Source organism: Brassica napus, chromosome C5 (genome assembly GCF_020379485.1).
Source record: "Brassica napus cultivar Da-Ae chromosome C5, Da-Ae, whole genome shotgun sequence".
Lineage (NCBI taxonomy): Eukaryota > Viridiplantae > Streptophyta > Magnoliopsida > Brassicales > Brassicaceae > Brassica > Brassica napus.
In genome coordinates, this window is record NC_063448.1 from 14,036,152 (window position 1) to 14,054,052 (window position 17,901).

General features: G+C 35.3%; 3 protein-coding genes across 4 annotated transcripts; 2 read left to right on the forward strand and 1 right to left on the reverse strand.

Annotated features, from left to right (window-relative positions):
* Positions 1–1,858: 1,858 nt before the first annotated feature.
* LOC106402171 (endoplasmic reticulum-Golgi intermediate compartment protein 3) lies at positions 1,859–4,602 on the reverse strand. 2 transcript variants are annotated; one of them, XM_022703623.2, is made up of 13 exons: positions 4,513–4,590; positions 4,257–4,445; positions 4,091–4,164; positions 3,929–4,012; positions 3,751–3,831; positions 3,553–3,633; positions 3,331–3,423; positions 3,035–3,214; positions 2,877–2,944; positions 2,736–2,787; positions 2,452–2,505; positions 2,265–2,357; positions 1,859–2,185 (listed from the first exon to the last, which is right to left on the reverse strand). In XM_022703623.2, exons 2-13 carry the CDS (start codon positions 4,384–4,386, stop codon positions 2,027–2,029), a joined length of 1,149 nt encoding a protein of 382 aa, XP_022559344.1. In that variant the 5' UTR covers positions 4,387–4,445; positions 4,513–4,590; the 3' UTR covers positions 1,859–2,026. The 2 variants fall into 2 exon arrangements, with proteins under 2 accessions (XP_022559344.1, XP_013698308.1); XM_013842854.3 differs by having other exon boundaries at positions 4,257–4,602.
* A 2,653-nt stretch (positions 4,603–7,255) lies between these two features.
* Positions 7,256–8,608, forward strand: LOC106399516 (F-box protein AUF2-like). Its single transcript, XM_013839991.3, has one exon. The coding sequence runs from the start codon at positions 7,475–7,477 to the stop codon at positions 8,447–8,449; it is 975 nt and encodes a 324-aa protein (XP_013695445.2). The 5' UTR covers positions 7,256–7,474; the 3' UTR covers positions 8,450–8,608.
* A 7,094-nt stretch (positions 8,609–15,702) lies between these two features.
* Positions 15,703–17,264, forward strand: BNAC05G17510D. Its single transcript, XM_013840130.3, has one exon. It carries the CDS (start codon positions 16,190–16,192, stop codon positions 17,129–17,131), a length of 942 nt encoding a protein of 313 aa, XP_013695584.2. The 5' UTR covers positions 15,703–16,189; the 3' UTR covers positions 17,132–17,264.
* The last annotated feature ends 637 nt before the right edge of the window (positions 17,265–17,901 follow it).

Genomic DNA, 17,901 nt, shown 5'->3' on the forward strand with positions numbered 1-17,901 from the left:
GAGAATATTTGAATTGATTAAATTTTATTTGTGAAAAATTATTGAAAAGCATATAATAAAGTAAAAAAATTAAATTATAAATATTTATTAAATTCTTAATAAACGCGCATACTCTAGAAAATCTTACTTTCAGAAACAGAGAGAGTATGATATAAGAAAGCGTACTCACAACATCTTTTTGCGTCCACCAAAGGCTAAGTTAATAATCACGCCTAGTGTCCTTTAATTTTAGTTTTCAACTACGAAACAATATTCTGTGAAAACAATTCTCGCCAAAGCACTACGCAGTCAAATATATCAATCTGTAGGAAGCCTAACATTATTCTCTTTTTTTTTTTTTTTTTTCCTAAGAGTGTTAATATCATTAACCAGTAATGAAAGTGATTATAAGTTGTGAGACTTGAAATACAAAAAGCTTCAAGAAGCTAATTTGGTTGTACAAACCGCAAAAAAAGTTAAAAAAACTTGTAGAATATAATAGGACTAATCTATGAACTAGATTAATGCTAAAACTAAAAATGTGTTACTTTGCACTACACACTTGAAGAGAAAATGACTGAGCCACCTTAAGCTTCACTAGATTAATGCTAAAACTAAAAATGTGTTACTTTGCACTACACACTTGAAGAGAAAATGACTGAACCACCTTAAGCTGGAACCTGCAAAAAAAATCAAGGCATCTAAGAAGTCTGATAATAAGAAGTCCCCTCGGGCGGGGAGGCTGCAATCGCATTAGCCGGAAGAGGTGACCAAGCTCTGCATCAGCACATACAAACGCTACCAACTCCAGGACTATCAACAACAGCAAGTCTTACAGGACTCATGAGCTTCACACTGTGGCAACAGACAGTAGGGAAACGGCAGAAATCGGCCACATACCAAGTCGGAAGGCTCGACGAGACTCAAAGAAAGGCAGCTAACATCTTGGACAGCCATAAACAATCAAATGATTTTAGGACAGGGAGAGGCAGAGTTCTCAAAACAGGCGAGAGCTACGACGAAGGTGAGAGACTCCCGACGCCACAGCGGCTTAACTACGGGACAGCCAAAGATCCATTGCCGATCTGCAAAGAGGAGGAGCTCACCGGAACCGAAAGCACCAAACGCACTGCTGTGCAAAGAGGAAGAGCTCACCGGAACCGAAAGCACCAAACGCACTGCTGTGCAAAGAGACAGATCTAGCGACAGAGTAAACCTCCACGATGGCCTCTACATCGTGTATCTGCAGGAAACAGAGAAGATGAACTCACACAGACTAGTGGTTAGCAAACCGACGACAAAGGGTCTGGAGAACGATAAGGAAGGCTCCAGGCGAGGCAGCGACTCTCTCCAATCCCGACGAACCGTAAACCCCTAAATCTGACCCAGATCTAAGAAAAGACCCTTTATTGCGAGAGATCTCCAACTTGCACCACCAATCGCTTCAGCTTGCTAAACCTTGCTTCTCCTCTAGCGGCTTGACGGACACCCGTCATTGCCGTTGCTAAATTACCGGTGAACCAGAGAAACCAGAAGAAAAAAGCATGTCGGTATAGATGGAGAAGAGAAAGATGGAAGATAGAGGCAAAAGGAAGAAAGAAAAAGGAGAACGGGTGGCCAAGAAGAACGGAACATCAAACTTACCATCACCATAACAAGGTTGTGATGTTGGTGGCGCTAGGTTAAAATGATTTGCAGGGGGAGAGACTCTAGAAAGAAAATTTTCTCAGGGCTGAACATTATTCATAAAGAACACTATTTTGTTTTTCATGTCCAGTTATGTTCTTGTAAACAGTTTTGTTTTTAATATAAAAACAAAAAAAATGAGCTCAGACGATGTTTGGAAGTTAAAAAAAAAACATTTCGTATGAACCGGAGATAGAACACAACATGATTTTACCTTGTGTCAGAGTTGAAAGTCAAGAGAGTACAAAGTTGTGGCCACATTCTCAAACCTAATGTCTAACTGTAAAAACCCATTCTGAGATTCTCCAGTCGTTGATCCAACAAGGTGTGGAGAATAATATATATAGGAAAAAAACAAAACTCAGTTGAATTTACCAATCTCCATTTTCTTCTTAATAGCTCGTTGGCCATGGTATATGAAGGAATCCACTATTCCTGATACAGTGAAGATACCTCCTACTATAGCACACACATTTGTAAGGAAGTGCAAGAACTCCACATGCTGCTCCTCAAATATCACCTACATAAATCAATCAAAGTTAAAATGTGTTGTAGAAAGATGAAAAAGAATCATTAGTATTAGTACCAAGAAAACAGACCTTGATTGGAGACAGATCATAGTAGAAGAAAACACCAGGTGGGGATTGCATACGACCTGCTTCCGCGTTCTGGAAATGTTCTGTCACAGAAAACTTTTGCCAAAAGAAACCAAAAAGCAATTGTTTACATCTTTTTTTTTAAAAAAACGAGGTTTTAAACAGAGATTTGGAGATGTAGCTTCCTCACTTGGTTTGACTGAATAGTTTTCCCGTGAACATCAGTGTATACGGTTGGTACCACCTGCACAATCCCACATTTTTTTATCACTCTATACTCAAACAATCTCTCTACAATACGCATAAGCTTAAACTCGATGGAGAATAAGACTTCCTCATTTGCCCACAATCAATATATCCTCAACACTTATCTATCAGTAAACTAAGCTCAAAATAAGCAATTTAGGAATCTCATAGATGCCTCTTCTACAATGTTATATGAAGAGTAAGAATATCGTAGAGATGGGGGCAAACCTTGATGAAATATTGGTACACGCCATTCTGTTTATCCTGATTCCATTGCACACTGAGAGAGAACCAAGAGGATGTTTCAGAAAATCAGATGATTGGAAACGCAATAACATAAGTGGTTGGGATAGAGAAAGAAGGTTTTACCCATCTAGAGGGTTGACTACACCAGGGAAAAAGTCCCCAAAGGCCAACCGGTTGACCTTGTGGCTTATCTGTGTAGAGATACAATGGAGTCAGACCTGTTTTTGAAATGTGAGCTATATAAAGAGAGAGATTGAACCAAGAATGGAACTTTTACTTACGTTGTAGTTGCCTTGCTGGAACATAACCATATCATGAAACTGAAAACCGGATTGATGAAAGCTTTGTCCTGGAACAAAATGAAAATTCCCAGCGACTTTGTTAACTTCCACGAAACCGTGAACGTTACAACCTTCACCTTCTTCGTCTTTCACCTTTTGCACATACCCTTCTCGTTTACACTGACATGGAAATGAGTAAAATTATAATACATCCAGATGTGACATGCCTATTTTCTTCAAACTAAGTATCACAATCAACACAATCTTTGTTGTCATAGAAGGTAAGTTAGTATTACCTGGTCGATTGATTCAGGGTCAGAGAGGCCCCAGCCTTTCTTTCGGTAAGCTTCACGAACTTCCTCACATGAATTACAACAAGCATCATCTGTCTGTAAAGTGTTTAAGAATAACAACCACAATATGTAAAGAGGATTAAAACAATTCACCACCACGGAATAAACGAAAATGTAAAATAATATCAACACTAAAGAACTCTGTTGAAGATTTTCTAAGCTTGCCTCTTCAGCTCCAAAACAGGAACCACAATATTTTTCATTATCCTCCAACCTTGCACCATGTTTCTGTAAAGGCTTTTCGATCTAGATACAAACAATAACATTAGGGAAAATTAAAAAAAATAAAAAATCAATTTGTTAAAGAGTTGTTGCAGTGAGATAGCACCTGAAAAAGAAAGGTCGATGTCATTGAAAACTAACCTTAGTATGACCAATACCACCTTGTTTCGCCTCGATGACGTTGCCATGAGAGTCTAATCTTCTTTTAAAAATATCATGCCGCTACAACATAGATAAACAGGCAGAATCGAGAATCAGAAGGAAAAAAAAAAACCGTACAAGTAACTGTAAAAGAACAAATCCAGCAGCACAGACATACCACATCAAGGTGCCTCTCTCCGCTGATATCCATAGTATCAATACTAATAATCGAGCATTGAAGCGCAGGGAATGTAACATCAAACTGCACATTGTTGTATTATGCGATAAGTTTAATAAAAAGAAAAAAGAAGCTATCCTAGGAAGCAAAAAATGATTTTACATTGATGCGTAGCTTCTCTCCCCTTGTCGTATCCACACGGAGCTGAGTCTCCGTCACCGGGTGCATATAAAGCCCTAAAACCCCAAAAATCAAAACTTTGTCAAATAAGAGAAACATCGACTTTTTAAGCATCTCCGAACAAAAGAAACAGAGAGCAGAAACTTACGAAGCTCGGAGAAGAAGAGGATAAGCATGACGACGGAAGAAACGAGGGTGATGACACCGCCGGAAAGTGTACGCTTGTAGAAATCTTCATTGATTTTAGGGTAAGCGTCCAGATTCCTCAATCTGTTCATCACGCCGACTAAAGTCCCCTCCTCGTCTCTCTCTCTCTCTCTCTCTCTCTCCGCTCGAGCTGCTAGGGTTACGCTATTAGTTGATTCAATGGGAGAAGGAGATGATTCAACGGGTTAATCAATCACCTGACTCTCTATTGACCTCTAGTAGATACGTCGTCTCTCTCTCTCGCTCTATCTATTTTCTCCGATTTTTCTGCTTCCAAATTAAGCTAAGAGAATCTGTAGACGGAGCCGGCTTTACGCTTTCACTCTGACGTCGTTTTATGTTTGGGCTCTGATTTTCTTTAAGGCCTGATATCTTTTTTCCTTACAACATTGTCAATTATCATTAAGGCCTGATATCTATATGAGTCCAATCTAGTAATCTACATATCGATATGTATTTCTCTCATTTTAAATTGTTAACATTTCTAAAAAGAAAAGTATACTATTTTTGAATAAAATTATGATTTTTTTCTGATAATATATAAACAAAACTGTATAGAATAATATATTTATGACAATGGTTTAATGTGTAAAAAATTAGAACATCTATTTTTAAGGTACGAATGTAGTATATCACTCACTCTGTCTGTTTCTTAAAAACTTTGTTAAATTTTGTGGAATGATATGGGGTATATGTTAGTAAAGTAAACTGTGTTGACTTTTCTTTTCCAGTGAAGCTTGCTAAGCATGGGAGGAATCATCGTTCGCAGGAATGTTTTTAGAGTAACAGAACCGGAAATTCTGTATAGGAATGGTTTTTACAAAAGTTAAAATTAATAATTGGGGGTTTTACATATCTATTTTTGGTTGTTCACGTTTGGTTAATGATGTTTCCAGGTTAAAAAACCTTTTAAAAATGGTTAGCTGTGCGTTTCAAACAAAATGTTAATCATTGAATCTCTATAAACGTATACTCAATAACGATTAAAATCGTCTTAGTCTATAGTTTAGTCGTTGTCAAGTATGAGTTGTACCAGAAATAAATTAGTATAATTCATATCCACTTTCTATAAAACTACTGTATATTGATTGCATTTTAAAATGATAGGGTTGTTATTGTTAATAAATTTTATACTAAAGGAACTACAACAAATGTTTTTCTTTTAAAGGAATCAAAAATTTAAATAGTATCGACACAATGTAATCCTTTTTCTAGAAAAGCATATTCCATTGTTTAATGTTCAAAACAATTATAAAACTTGATTCAACGAACCCCTTTGATTTTAATATTCCATTTATATTATTCGCAGTTGAAAGAATCTTTGTGCAAATATACCATTTCGAATCATTCGTTTATAAATTCTCTTAAACAAAACAAATACTCTTAAACAAATAATAACATATTGTATTAATTTTCATTACAATACATACACGGTCACTAGATCACCACCGTTTGAAGTTTGATTAATAATCCTAACACTGGAACTTTAAAGTGATGTAATCATCTAAATGTGTTGGGGCATTCTTAACCAATAATCAGTGATCAATGATCTTTCAATAAAATTATTTAAGATTGTTTATGCACGGCGTGACTCCGGAAACATTGCAATTTTTAATGCTTATAATTTTCCTCATTAAAAAAACGGAAATGTCCTTGATGATTCTACTATTTATATGTATATGTATTTATAATTATATTTTATATAGAGAGTTTGACCCTTCCGAGTGCCAAAGAGTTAAAATCTTGCATCATCGTACGTAGAAGTATGTTTACAAGTCTTGGGAAACTTACTTATAAATGTGTAAATAATGGAATATATTGTATTTAACACCATTTGGTTCTTATAATCAACGTATCCACTTAACAAATTAACCCATTTGAATTTTGCTTCAGAATCTTCAAAAAACAAAGAAAATTTCAACTTTAGCAGTAACTAGTAGACAATAAATTTATTTACGAGATAGCATATCGGCATAAAGATATGATTCCATTAAAGAAAATTATATTATTATAACATTCGGAGTCCCAATCGGATTTCGATTTTATCCAATCGGGTTTCGGTTTTTCGAGTTTATCAAAATCAGCCTCATTTGGATTATATGAAAATTCGGTTCGGGACCGGTTCGGGTTCTATCGGGTTCGGATCGGGGTTAATAAATCTTCAAAGAACCGGCACAACCCAATATACTTTCGGGTTCGGGTCCCAATCGGTTTTTGGGTTTAAAAGTACCTGATTTTTACCTATTTTATAACCAAAACATAAGTAAAATCGGTTCTTCAGTTTTAAAATATCTGATTTGTACCTATTTTGTGACAAAAACTTAAGTAAAATCGATTCAAAAATAAGGAACATCAACCATGGTCATTCAAAATCAAACGAAAAGTAAACATATTTACTGATAAAAAGAAAACCAAATAAATAAAAACATAAAACGAAAACCAAGTTCTCATGAAATGAGAAACATTGTTTAACGAAAACAAAATCAAAATCTAAATACTTCAAGATTCAACGGTCATCTTCAACCATCAACCTTCGTGTAATAGAACCACCAACATTCATGTAATAGAACCACCAACCTTCTTCATATAATAGATAAGTATTTTAGATGTTCAATATTTCTTAGTGTATTTTGGATACATATTAGGAATTGAGATCATGTTTGGTACAAGATCTTTTCGAGGTTTTGAATGTTTCGGGTTCTATCGGATATCCATTTAGATTCGGGTTCGGTTCGGATAATACTCATAACCCGAAATACCACAAAACAAGATCCATTCGGTATTTACGTCGGATTCGGATCGGTTCGGATTTGGTTCGGGTTATCGGCCAAGCCCTAGATTTTTCTGATACGGATGAAAATAATGGTAAAATATATGTTAAAGCAGCGTGGAGCGTCGATCAAGAAACGCTTATAGATAGACCGTCCGATGGACCCTGTTGAAAACATCAAACCCACGCTTGTTTATTAGTTTAGCCGATAAAAAAAGCATTAAAAGACGGCAAAGTAGGTCCCATACGCCGGTAGCTCCGTCGTCCCTTTCCTTATTTAAACTCTTCCCCTTATAGTCACACTCTCAAAACTCGAAGCAGACATAAACAGAAACAAAGTTAAAGACACAAAGAGAGAAACTGAAACAGACCAAAGGTCATAAACAAAGATGGACGTGTTTGATGGACTTCCAGATGCGATCATCGTCGATATCTTGAACAAAGTTGGTGACGTCAGAACCTTACTTCGTTGTAGTTCCCTCTCAAAACGATTTAACTCGCTCGTTCCTCAGTCCGAGTCGCTCATCCTCCGACTCGACCAGGTCGGCACAACCGAGTCACAACCCGATTCTCCCGTCAGCAACATTTTCACTTCCGTATTGAAGTCCTTTCACGGTTTGTGTTCTTTATTCTCTAAACCGGCTAAACCGATTCCAATCAAGAATCTTTCTCCGAACATCCCTTCCGAGATTCTCTCCAAGTTTGACCGGGTCAAGAATCTCGAAGTCGAGCTTCCCGGCGGCGATGCAAGCCTCGAGAAAGGCGCCGCCGTCAAGTGGAAAGCAGAGCACGGTGAATCTCTCGAAACATTAGTCGTCTTCGCGTTTCGTTCCGCCTCCACTGAGTCTTCTCCGGCTTCTGCTTCTTCCGACGGCGAATCAGACGCCGAGTTCGTGACTGGGCTGAAAACGCGCGTGATGTGGACGATAAGCGCTTTGATGGCTGCGTCGAAACGTCATTTCTTGATGAGCCAAGTCGTGAAGGAGCACCAAGAGATGGAGAGTTTGGTGATACGCGACAGAGGAGGAGAAGGGACGTTGGTGATGGGAACGGAGGGGCTGAGAGCGTTTCGAAAGATGGAGGCGGCGCGTGGAGAAGCAGCAGTCGATGAGCGCGTGGAGAAAAATAGGAGTGTGGTCCCGAGCGTGAGGATGAGCATGAGACACGCGCCATCGCTGAGGCTTAAGAGTAGGGTATGCTTGGAATCCGCGACGCTCGTGATCGTAAGGCCGAGTGAGGGATATTCTGATGTCGGAGATGATGAGCTGGCGACGGAGGCTTTCGCCGGGAATTGTACGTACGGTGAGGCGGTCGCCGCTTTGTTAAAGTGTAAGAAGAATGCTTTAGAAATGAACTCTTTTTGAGTTTTTGTTGGGCCTATAGTGGGTCTTGTGGGGGCTTTCTGCGTTTTTTCCATTTTGTTAGAAATGTTTTTTTCTTGTACGTGTGCATGTGCTCGTTTTTTGTATTATAACATATCTTTGTTTTTTTTTTTGTCACAAATCACATATCTTTGTTTTTTTTTTGTCACAAATCACATATCTTTGAAATAATGCCATTTTTATCAGTGTGATATCTCTGATTGGTTTAAGAAAGCCAAGCTAAGTTTTTAGCAAATTAGTATACTGATTGTATGTAGTGAACAAAAAAAAGAGTATACTGATTGTATGTTGTGAACTACAGCACTTCAATCCCAACCCCTACTTTGAGGATGAGAACCTCACCAAGACTTTTACCTTCCTAGAAGAAGGGACAACGAAAATGGAGTAAGTGTCAATGTCTTTTGCTATTCAAGAAACGTTTTGGTTATCTTGTTGATCTGGAAATCTTATAAAGCATGTATGGTTTTGGTTAGGCACATACTCGTTTTTTATAGCTTGTTGAGAATATGACATCAAACCCACATTTTCTTTGGAGAAGAAAGTAAATTTGATGGAAGATGTTGCATAGTTTTTTTTAAGAACCTTAAATTTAGAGACTAGCATTGGAGCATTCTTTTTCTTGGTGTCTCTTAACTAAATTTTTAACTAACATTTAATATTTAAAAAGTCATTAAGAGACCCTAATGGGTTCTAGAGTTAATGATGCTCTAAGTGTACAAAGTTGGCTTCACTTGACTTAGCGTACGATCTAGCTCAACGATGCGTATACAGGTTTTGAATCATCTCTCGTCACCAAAAAGATACAATAATATGGCATGAATCCTGCCGATAAACGTCACAAATACACTAACGACGTCTTTTCATTAACTGAGTATTTGTTATAGAATGTAGAAGTCATTAACAAGACTGAAAAGGACGGACAATTCATTCGTGTTGATGCGTTTTATTCCTCAAATCTTCAACAACAACTTCTTTTTAATTTTATGACATATCAGACAAGTGCCATGTGGTGCTATATTCTTTAGTTTTGTTATTTGATTTAGAATGATGAATCTCTAGATCTGTACGTGTTACAATTCTTCATTAATGTAAGGGATAGTTTGCTAAATACAAAATTTGGAGATCTATTTGCACATGATTTGGTGGCAAGATTCAATCTCTTAAACATGTCACATGCGGGAATCTTGATTAAATAAATTGAATGTTACGTGATTGAATCATACGCTATTTACATGATATCGTGTTATTTTTATCCGATGACATACTGATTTGCGATTTTGCTATGCAAATACCTACTCTTAAGAATGATGAATACTTTACACATTAGATAAGAGGGTTTTCAACCCTCTTTCACTACAAGAAAACAACGGTATTCTGACGGACATTCCGACGGAAAATGAAATCCTCGGAATTTCCCGAGGAATTTCCTCGGAATATACCGACGGAATTCCGAGGAAACATCAATCCGTCGGAATATTCCGAGGAAATTTCGACGAACTAGTGATCGATCGATGCGTTTTTGAACATATACCCATCGATCGATCACATTGTTACGCTTTGGTCCATCTTAGTGATCGATCGATGCGTTTTTGGACATAAATCCATCGATCGATCCATTTATAAAAAAAACATTCGAGATTTTGAAACCCCAAACACTAGTTCCTAGGAATTTCCTCGGAATATTCCGAGGAAATTCCGAGGAACACTTGATATCCTCGATCGATCGATGGGATAATCCCATCGATCGATCACATTGTTACGCTTTGGTCCATCTTCGTGATCGATCGATGCGTTTTTGGACATATATCCATCGATCGATCCGTTTATAAAAAAACATTTGAGATTTTGAAACCCCAAACACTAGATCCTCGGAATTTCCTCGGAATATTCCGAGGAAATTCCGAGGAACACTTGATATCCTCGATCGATCGATGGTATAATCTCATCGATCGATCACATTGTTACGCTTTGGTCCATCTTAGTGATCGATCGATGCGTTTTTGGACATATATCCATCGATCGATCCGTTTAAAAAAAAATTGACGTTTTGAAACTCCAAACACTAGTTCCTCGGAATTTCCGAGGAAATTCCGAGGAAGAAAAGGGTTTAAATTCCGAGGAAGAAAAGGGTTTCCTCGGAATTCCTTCAGAATATTCCGAGGAAATTCCGAGGAAATAGGGTTTTTAAACCGAAAACAACGTTTTTGCGGTTTGAATAACACCTATATAACCCTTATTAAGTGTCTTACGTTCATTATGAAGTCAAAAATTTGTTCCTTACCCTATAATAAACACTTTTCCGATTGTATGAACGAAATCCCCACAACATAAGAAAAACACTTATACACTTTAATGAACGGTAAAGGGAATACTTACAATTCGTTTTGAAATTTGTTATTTCATGGTTTATGCTCATGTATACAAAGAATCCTCAATGGTATGCATTACAATTGTATAAGAAATGAAATACGGCAAAAAAATTGATGTTTTGAAACCCCAAACACTAGTTCCTCGGTATTTCCTCGGAATATTCCGAGGAACAATATAAATAAATAGAAATACATGCACAGGATATTCTTTTTCCTCGAATTAATGAAAATATTCCGAGGAAATTCCGACGGATATTTAAGTGGCCGTCGGAATTTCCTCGGAATATTTTCATTTAACCGGGCAAACAAGCCGCCAAATATTTCGGGAAAATTGAAATTGAAAATACTGAGGGAATTCCGACGGAAAATATCCGTCGGACCCAAGGTTTTATAAACTTCAAACGCATCTTCTTCCCCATTTCTCTCTTCTTCCTCTCCGGCGATCTCTCTCTCCTTATGGCGTTCTCCACCTTCTCTCGCGACGAACTCTCCGGCGAATCCTTTCCATTCCCTTACAAATCATGTAAGGATCGTATCCCACTCTCTTAGGTCCTATTTGTTAGGTTTTTAAGTAGATTTGATGATTTTAGAAGGTTTTTGATAGATTTTTGTTAGGGTGATTGGGTAGGATTGTGATTTGTTGTGTAATAGGTTTAGAATTGTGATTTGGTTGTGTTGAATTGATTTAGAACTTTTTTTATAAATTGTTCATTATTTTTGTATTTACAAAACGTTTTTTCTATATAAATTCGATTTTACAAAACGTTTTTGTATATAAATTCAATTTTTGGATTTATAAAAGATGATTTCATATTTATAAAAATATTTATATTTATTAAAACTAATTTTGTATTTATAAAACATTTTTTTGATTTATAAACACTATTTTTTTTATTTTTGTATTTATAAAAACTATTTTTAAATATACAAACCGTTCTTTGTATATAAATTTGATTTTTGGATTTATAAAAGATGATTTCATATTTTAAAATTAATTTTGTATTTATAAAATATTTTTTTTATTTATAAACACTATTTTATTATTTTTTGTATTTATAAAAAGTATTTTGTATTTATAAAAAGATGATTTCATATCTATAAAAATATTTATATTTATAAAACTAATTTTGTATTTATAAAACATTTTTTGATTTATAAACACTATTTTATTATTTTTTGTATTTATAAAAATTATTTTGTATTTATAAAAAGATGATTTCATATTTATTAAAACTAATTTTGTATTTATAAAACATTTCTTTATTTATAAAAACAATTTTATTATTTTTTGTATTTTAAATATGTTTTCTATTTCAATTTTAATTTTATATTTTCGAATTTCAATTTAAAAAAAGTAAATTTATAATTTTTTTTTTTAATTTTGGAAATATTCCGAGGAAGTTTATCCCTCGGAATATTCCGAGGACATTTTCCTCGGAATATTCCGAGGAATTTCCGACGAACTTGTGGTCCTCGGAAATTCCGAGGAAATAGGGTTTCCTTGGAATTCCGTCGGAAATTTCCGAGGGATTTCCGAGGAAAGATGAATTTCCGAAGAGTTATTTCCGAGGACTTTTTTCGTCGGTATGTCGTCGGAATATCGTTATTCCGACGACATACTGACGATTTTTTTCCTCAGTATGCCGCTGTTTTCTTGTAGTGTTTTAAAGAGAACAATATAGACAAGTGTCACTTATTGAAACATTTTATTCTGTAAATATTCATTTGTATTCTAAAACCAACCTAACATTGGCATTTTAACCATTCTTTAGACGTTTTAAAAACATACATTTTCAGCCGCTAAAACAACATCGCCTTCTTCTTTTTTAAGTTATGCCCAGTGGACGAGTTTGGGAGAATATTGGTCTTAGATTACTTTTAGGCATAAAGAATCACACAATAATTGATCTTATTATCATTAGGAACACCTATTTTAATCTAGTAATCATTGTTGTAGCCACTAAGGGGCATCATGACCAAAGGACATTGTTGATTAGCCACTGGCACTAATTTAATCACGTTATTCTAAATTTCAAAGCCAAGCATATAAACATGGGGTTTTTAAGAGCAAATATCTGGTTCATACACGTTACATGATTAGTTGATCGGTGAATTTGTCAAATGACCAAATTTGAAAATGAAATTAAGTGCAGAGCATTGATTTTGACATTATTAAGTCCATAAAAATTATGTCAACTTCTATCCGGTATTACCTTTTTTATTCAAGTTGCCAGTAATAGAGAGAAAAACTGATGATATCAACAATTTGACATCCCACAATTAATTATCACACGTAATACAACCAACACCACACTTTTGTTTAACACATAAATATGCATCTGATTTTTCTATACCATATCACTAAAATTAATATGATTCAAAATCCACTCACATCTAGTAAATACTAAAACTTCAAACCTCAACTCCTAAATACTAAACTCTAAACTTTAAACATCACATTTTCATCTAAATACTAAACCCTAAACCCTAATTAATGAACCCTAAACCCAAATATAAACATTAAACCCAATTATCAAAATCTGAAAATAGTATATAGTATTATGTAATATTAAACTAAATCCAAACTTAATTTTTGAATAGTATAGGACTCCAATCCAACACACAACTCCTCAATGCTAAACTCAGACCTAACTTTTGAATACTAAACTCAAAAATGCTATCACTAAACCAAAACTTAAACTCCCACCTTCTAAATACTAAACCCTAAACCCAAGTATAGACTCTAAACCCAAATCTAATGGAGCAAAATACATAGTATAGTACAAATTGGTGAGCAAAAAAGAACATTCTTTATTAATCGTCAAATGGAACATACATAATACGGTCACTAGACCCAAACCTCAACCCCCACCTTCCAAATACTAAACCCTAAATCTTAATCATTAAACCCTAAACCCAAGTATAAACTCTAAACCCAAATAGTATAGAACAAAATACATAGTATAGTACATATAGTTGTAAACTAGAAATTGATAAATAATGAATTTATCAAACAATCGATGGTACAATAATACAACAACCGTAGCATACTATTTAGTTTGGTACTTGCGAATGGTACAAAAATATAAGAATCGTACTATACTATAATTTTCTTTCACTACATATAGTATAGTCGGCGAGTTCATCTTCTTCACATTTTCCTCTTTTTGCATACATGGTGATATACGCATTCACTAGTCTAAAGTAATTATTCTTCACCATACCATATCAATTCTAACATACTATAACAATTTAAATAACAATGAAAAAAATCAAGATCAACAACATTAAAAAAAACTCAAAAAAAAAAAAATTCGTGACGTCACCTCGTCGTTCTCTACAGTGCCATCTTCTCCTCCAAACTCAATTCCACAAGCCCAGAATCCATGTTCTTTCTCCGTCTAGTGGTTTGTGTTTGTATGTATGAAAAAGAAACAGAGATTCGAGGAGAAGCGGAAGAAGAAGAGAAAGAGATGTGCACCAATGATAGCCACAATTTATTAAATCATTTATTTTAAAAAAAAATTCATAAATAATTCTCAGCAGGTTACACAGGTTGAATTGAAGGGTAATATAGCATTATTACATAAAATACATATACTGTAGATGAAAATTAGAGGTTTTAGTTATCTAATGAATTATAATTTGTTTGAAGGTTATACAGCCCAATTCCCCTTAGTTGATTACCAATAAACTTTTTTTCTTTGAACCAATATAGTATTTACATAGCATCTTTTATAATTAAGATTGAACAAAACTTAGGTTCATCCCCTAGGGTGAACCTTTAAATTCACTCCACTCTTAATGACCAATTAAAGTGTCACATAGATTATTAACTAAAAAACATTAAATTAAATAAAAAATAGCTAACAAAATAAATATGCTAATTTTAACGACGTTAACGCCGCTAGCGAAACCCTAAACCATAAATCTTAAATTCTAAACCCTATACCCTAAATTCTAAACCCAAATCCAAACCCCTAAACCTAAACCCTATACCCTAAACCCTAATCCTAGACCTTAAACCCAAATTATATACCTTAAACCAAAAAATAAGACTATAAACCTAAACCCTATACCCTAAACCAAAGTCTTAGACCCTAAACCTAAACCCTAAACCTTAACCCAAACCCTATAGCATCTAAGTTTGAGGTTTGGGTTTAGGGTTTACCGTTTGGGTTTTAGGTCTAGGATTTGGGTTTAGGGTATAGGTTTTGAGTTTAGGATTTACGGTTTGAGTTTAGGATTTACCGTTTGGACTTATGGTTAAGGTTTTGAGTTTAGGGTATATAATTTGGGTTTAAGGTTTACGGTTTGGGTTTAGGATCTAGAACTTGGGTTTAGGATCTAGAGTTTAGGTTTATAGTCTAGTTTTTGGGTTTAGGATATATAATTTGAGTTTAAGGTCTAGGATTAGGGTTTAGGGTATAGGGTTTGGGTTTAGGGGTTTGGATTTGGGTTTAGAATTTAGAGTATAGGGTTTAGAATTTAAGATTTAGGGTTTAGGGTTTAGCTGGAAGCGTTAGCGTCGTTAAAATTAGCGTTTTTATTTTTTATAGCTATTTTTTATTTAATTTAATATTTTTTAATTAATAATCTACGTGTCATTTTGATTGGTTCTAATGAGTGAAGTGAATTTAAAGTTTCACGTGAGTTCTGTCCATTAAGATTTGTTAGTGCGGAGATTAGCTCAACTATTACCCATAGCCCATAGGTACGAATGATGACTAAACCCAATATATTCTTCTTCTTTTTTTGTCAGCCCAGTACATTCTTTTAAATGACCATGATTCATGTTATTTCAATACATGTTAATTGATTTATCATGTTAGTTGAAAGACCATGATTCGAGTTATTTCACAATGACTTTAGTAATGGTTGGCAAACAATAAACACCTTTGAATAGCAAGAACGTTTTATTTTTCATAGATCCCAATGATTAGTGTAGATTTCACCTTAGGATTCTTTGATTTTTTTAAAAAAAAATTATGAGTACGTTAAATTTTTGGTTGATAGAAAAGCATGTGAGAGTATCATTCAACTATGATACTTTTATTCATAGTTGATGCTACCAACCAAAAACTACAAAAATGATTACGAACTTACTTTTAACAATTTTGATTAAAATAAGAAAAAAACAATTTGCAATGGCAGAAAGCTAGAAGTTGCCAAAAGGCTAAAAATAAACAAAACCTAAAGAGAAAGATGAAGAGAAAAGCAACATTTTAAACCAAAAGAAAAAAAAAACACATTATCAAAAGCTAAAGCATCCTCCTCTTCGAGGTCGTTCCTATATATCTAATAAGAAGTAGACAATAAGAAGAGAAAATCAACTTGAAAACACAAGAAAGAGATGATCAGAGGGGGGGGAGGAAAGTCTTCAGGTTACTCTGCAGATCTCATGGTCTGTTTCCCATCAAGAACACACTTGTCTCTACCTTCTAAATCCATTTGCAGCCCTTCTCACTCCCTTAGCCGCCGTCAAACCGCTCCTCAACACCGCCGCAGCTTCAGTAAGCTCTCGGGAAGCGGCGGCGTACGTCGGAGTCGCGTAAGGGAGATGGTGGAAGAACCCACGTCGCCGAAAGTCACGTGTGCCGGTCAGATCAAAGTGCGGCCGAGAAAACGCGGAGGAGACAAGAACTGGCAGTCGTTGATGGCGGAGATAGAGAAGATACATAGAAGCAAGTCGGAGAGCAAGTTCTTGGGGATCAAGAAAGATGTCATGGGGTTCTTGACTTGTCTCCGTGACTTTGATTTCCGGTGTTTCGGTGCGTTTCCTCCGGTAGATCCAGTCTCCGACCAAGAAGACGAAGACGAGGACGAAGAGGAAGAAGAAGACGATGAAGATGAAGATGGAGGTCCAGCGATGAGGACACATTCAGGGACAGTTTTCTCAAACTGGTTGACGTTTCTACACGAAAAGCAAAACAATGAAGAGTGTACCAAAGCGGTTTCGGACAACGTGGAAACTGCGGTTCCGCCGCCAAACGCGTTGTTGCTGATGCGGTGCAGATCTGCGCCTGTTAAGAACTGGTTAGAGACAGAAAAGAAGAAGAAAATAGAATGTGAAGACGCTAGACAACAGAGCGGAGAATGCGAGAAGGAGACAGTGAGCAAGAAGAAGGATCTGAGATCATTGATGGAGGAGGAGGAGGAGGAGGAGGATGTGAATAGGGTGGTGATGGACTACGACACAAATTATTACAAACTCTCTTCAGACATAGCCAAGGAAACTTGGGTTGTAGGTGGAATTCAAGATTCTCTGTTTCGAAGTCGAAGCTGGAATAAATGATCTTTGTTCGTGGATCATTGTTAATCCCTTTGTAAAACTAATACCTTTTTTTTTTTTTACTTTCTTGTGAGTTAAGTTATAAGTGAAAGCTTTTCTTATAATAATAAAACATCCCTGTGAATAAATTTGTGACTATTTCCATCAAAATGTTTATATAACGGTCCCACCGCCTATGGTTAATGGGTCTTTCACACCCGTTCACTCGGTACGTGGATCTCATTCCATATACCGGATGATGCATTAATTTTTGGAAAGTTTAAAATTATTGTTTACTGACCCTATAATCATTTTATGACATTTTTGGATATTTTGGCTTCACTCATACAATATCGAACCACTTTACGATGTGTCACTTATTATTCCATAATTTTAACTCAAATAAATTTAACTTTGCATTAATTTCTGACTATATGATTGAAAAGGTAAGTGCATTTTAAAAATATAAATAACTAAATTAATTATATTTAGTCTTTTTACTGTATACTACAAAACCTAATTGTTACATTTTTTTCTTCTTAGATACTATAAAAAGTGTTGAAAAAAAAACTATAAAAAGTTTGCTCTGTTGTTTAGTTTACATCTCTTCCTCTGTTTTCGTGTTTGGTGAGTGTTTATTTCATAAATAATTTGGATTGAAAATAATACAATAATAACTTTACAACGTTATAACTTATAATACTAAACGTTCATTTATATACTAGAAAAGATAGGCTCATGACATGCTTCAAGCCCAAATGTATAATTGAACCAAGACAAATCTGATTATGTAA

Coding starts and splice junctions, on each gene's coding strand:
- LOC106402171 (XM_013842854.3), bottom strand. CDS start 4,386: ATGAACAGATTGAGGAATCTGGACGCTTACCCTAAAATCAATGAAGAT. Junction 2,945..3,034: donor TCCAGCAAGGCAACTACAAC/GTAAGTAAAAGT, acceptor ATCTCTACACAG/ATAAGCCACAAGGTCAACCG. Junction 2,506..2,735: donor TGTACCAATATTTCATCAAG/GTTTGCCCCCAT, acceptor GGGATTGTGCAG/GTGGTACCAACCGTATACAC.
- LOC106399516 (XM_013839991.3), top strand. CDS start 7,475: ATGGACGTGTTTGATGGACTTCCAGATGCGATCATCGTCGATATCTTG.
- BNAC05G17510D (XM_013840130.3), top strand. CDS start 16,190: ATGATCAGAGGGGGGGGAGGAAAGTCTTCAGGTTACTCTGCAGATCTC.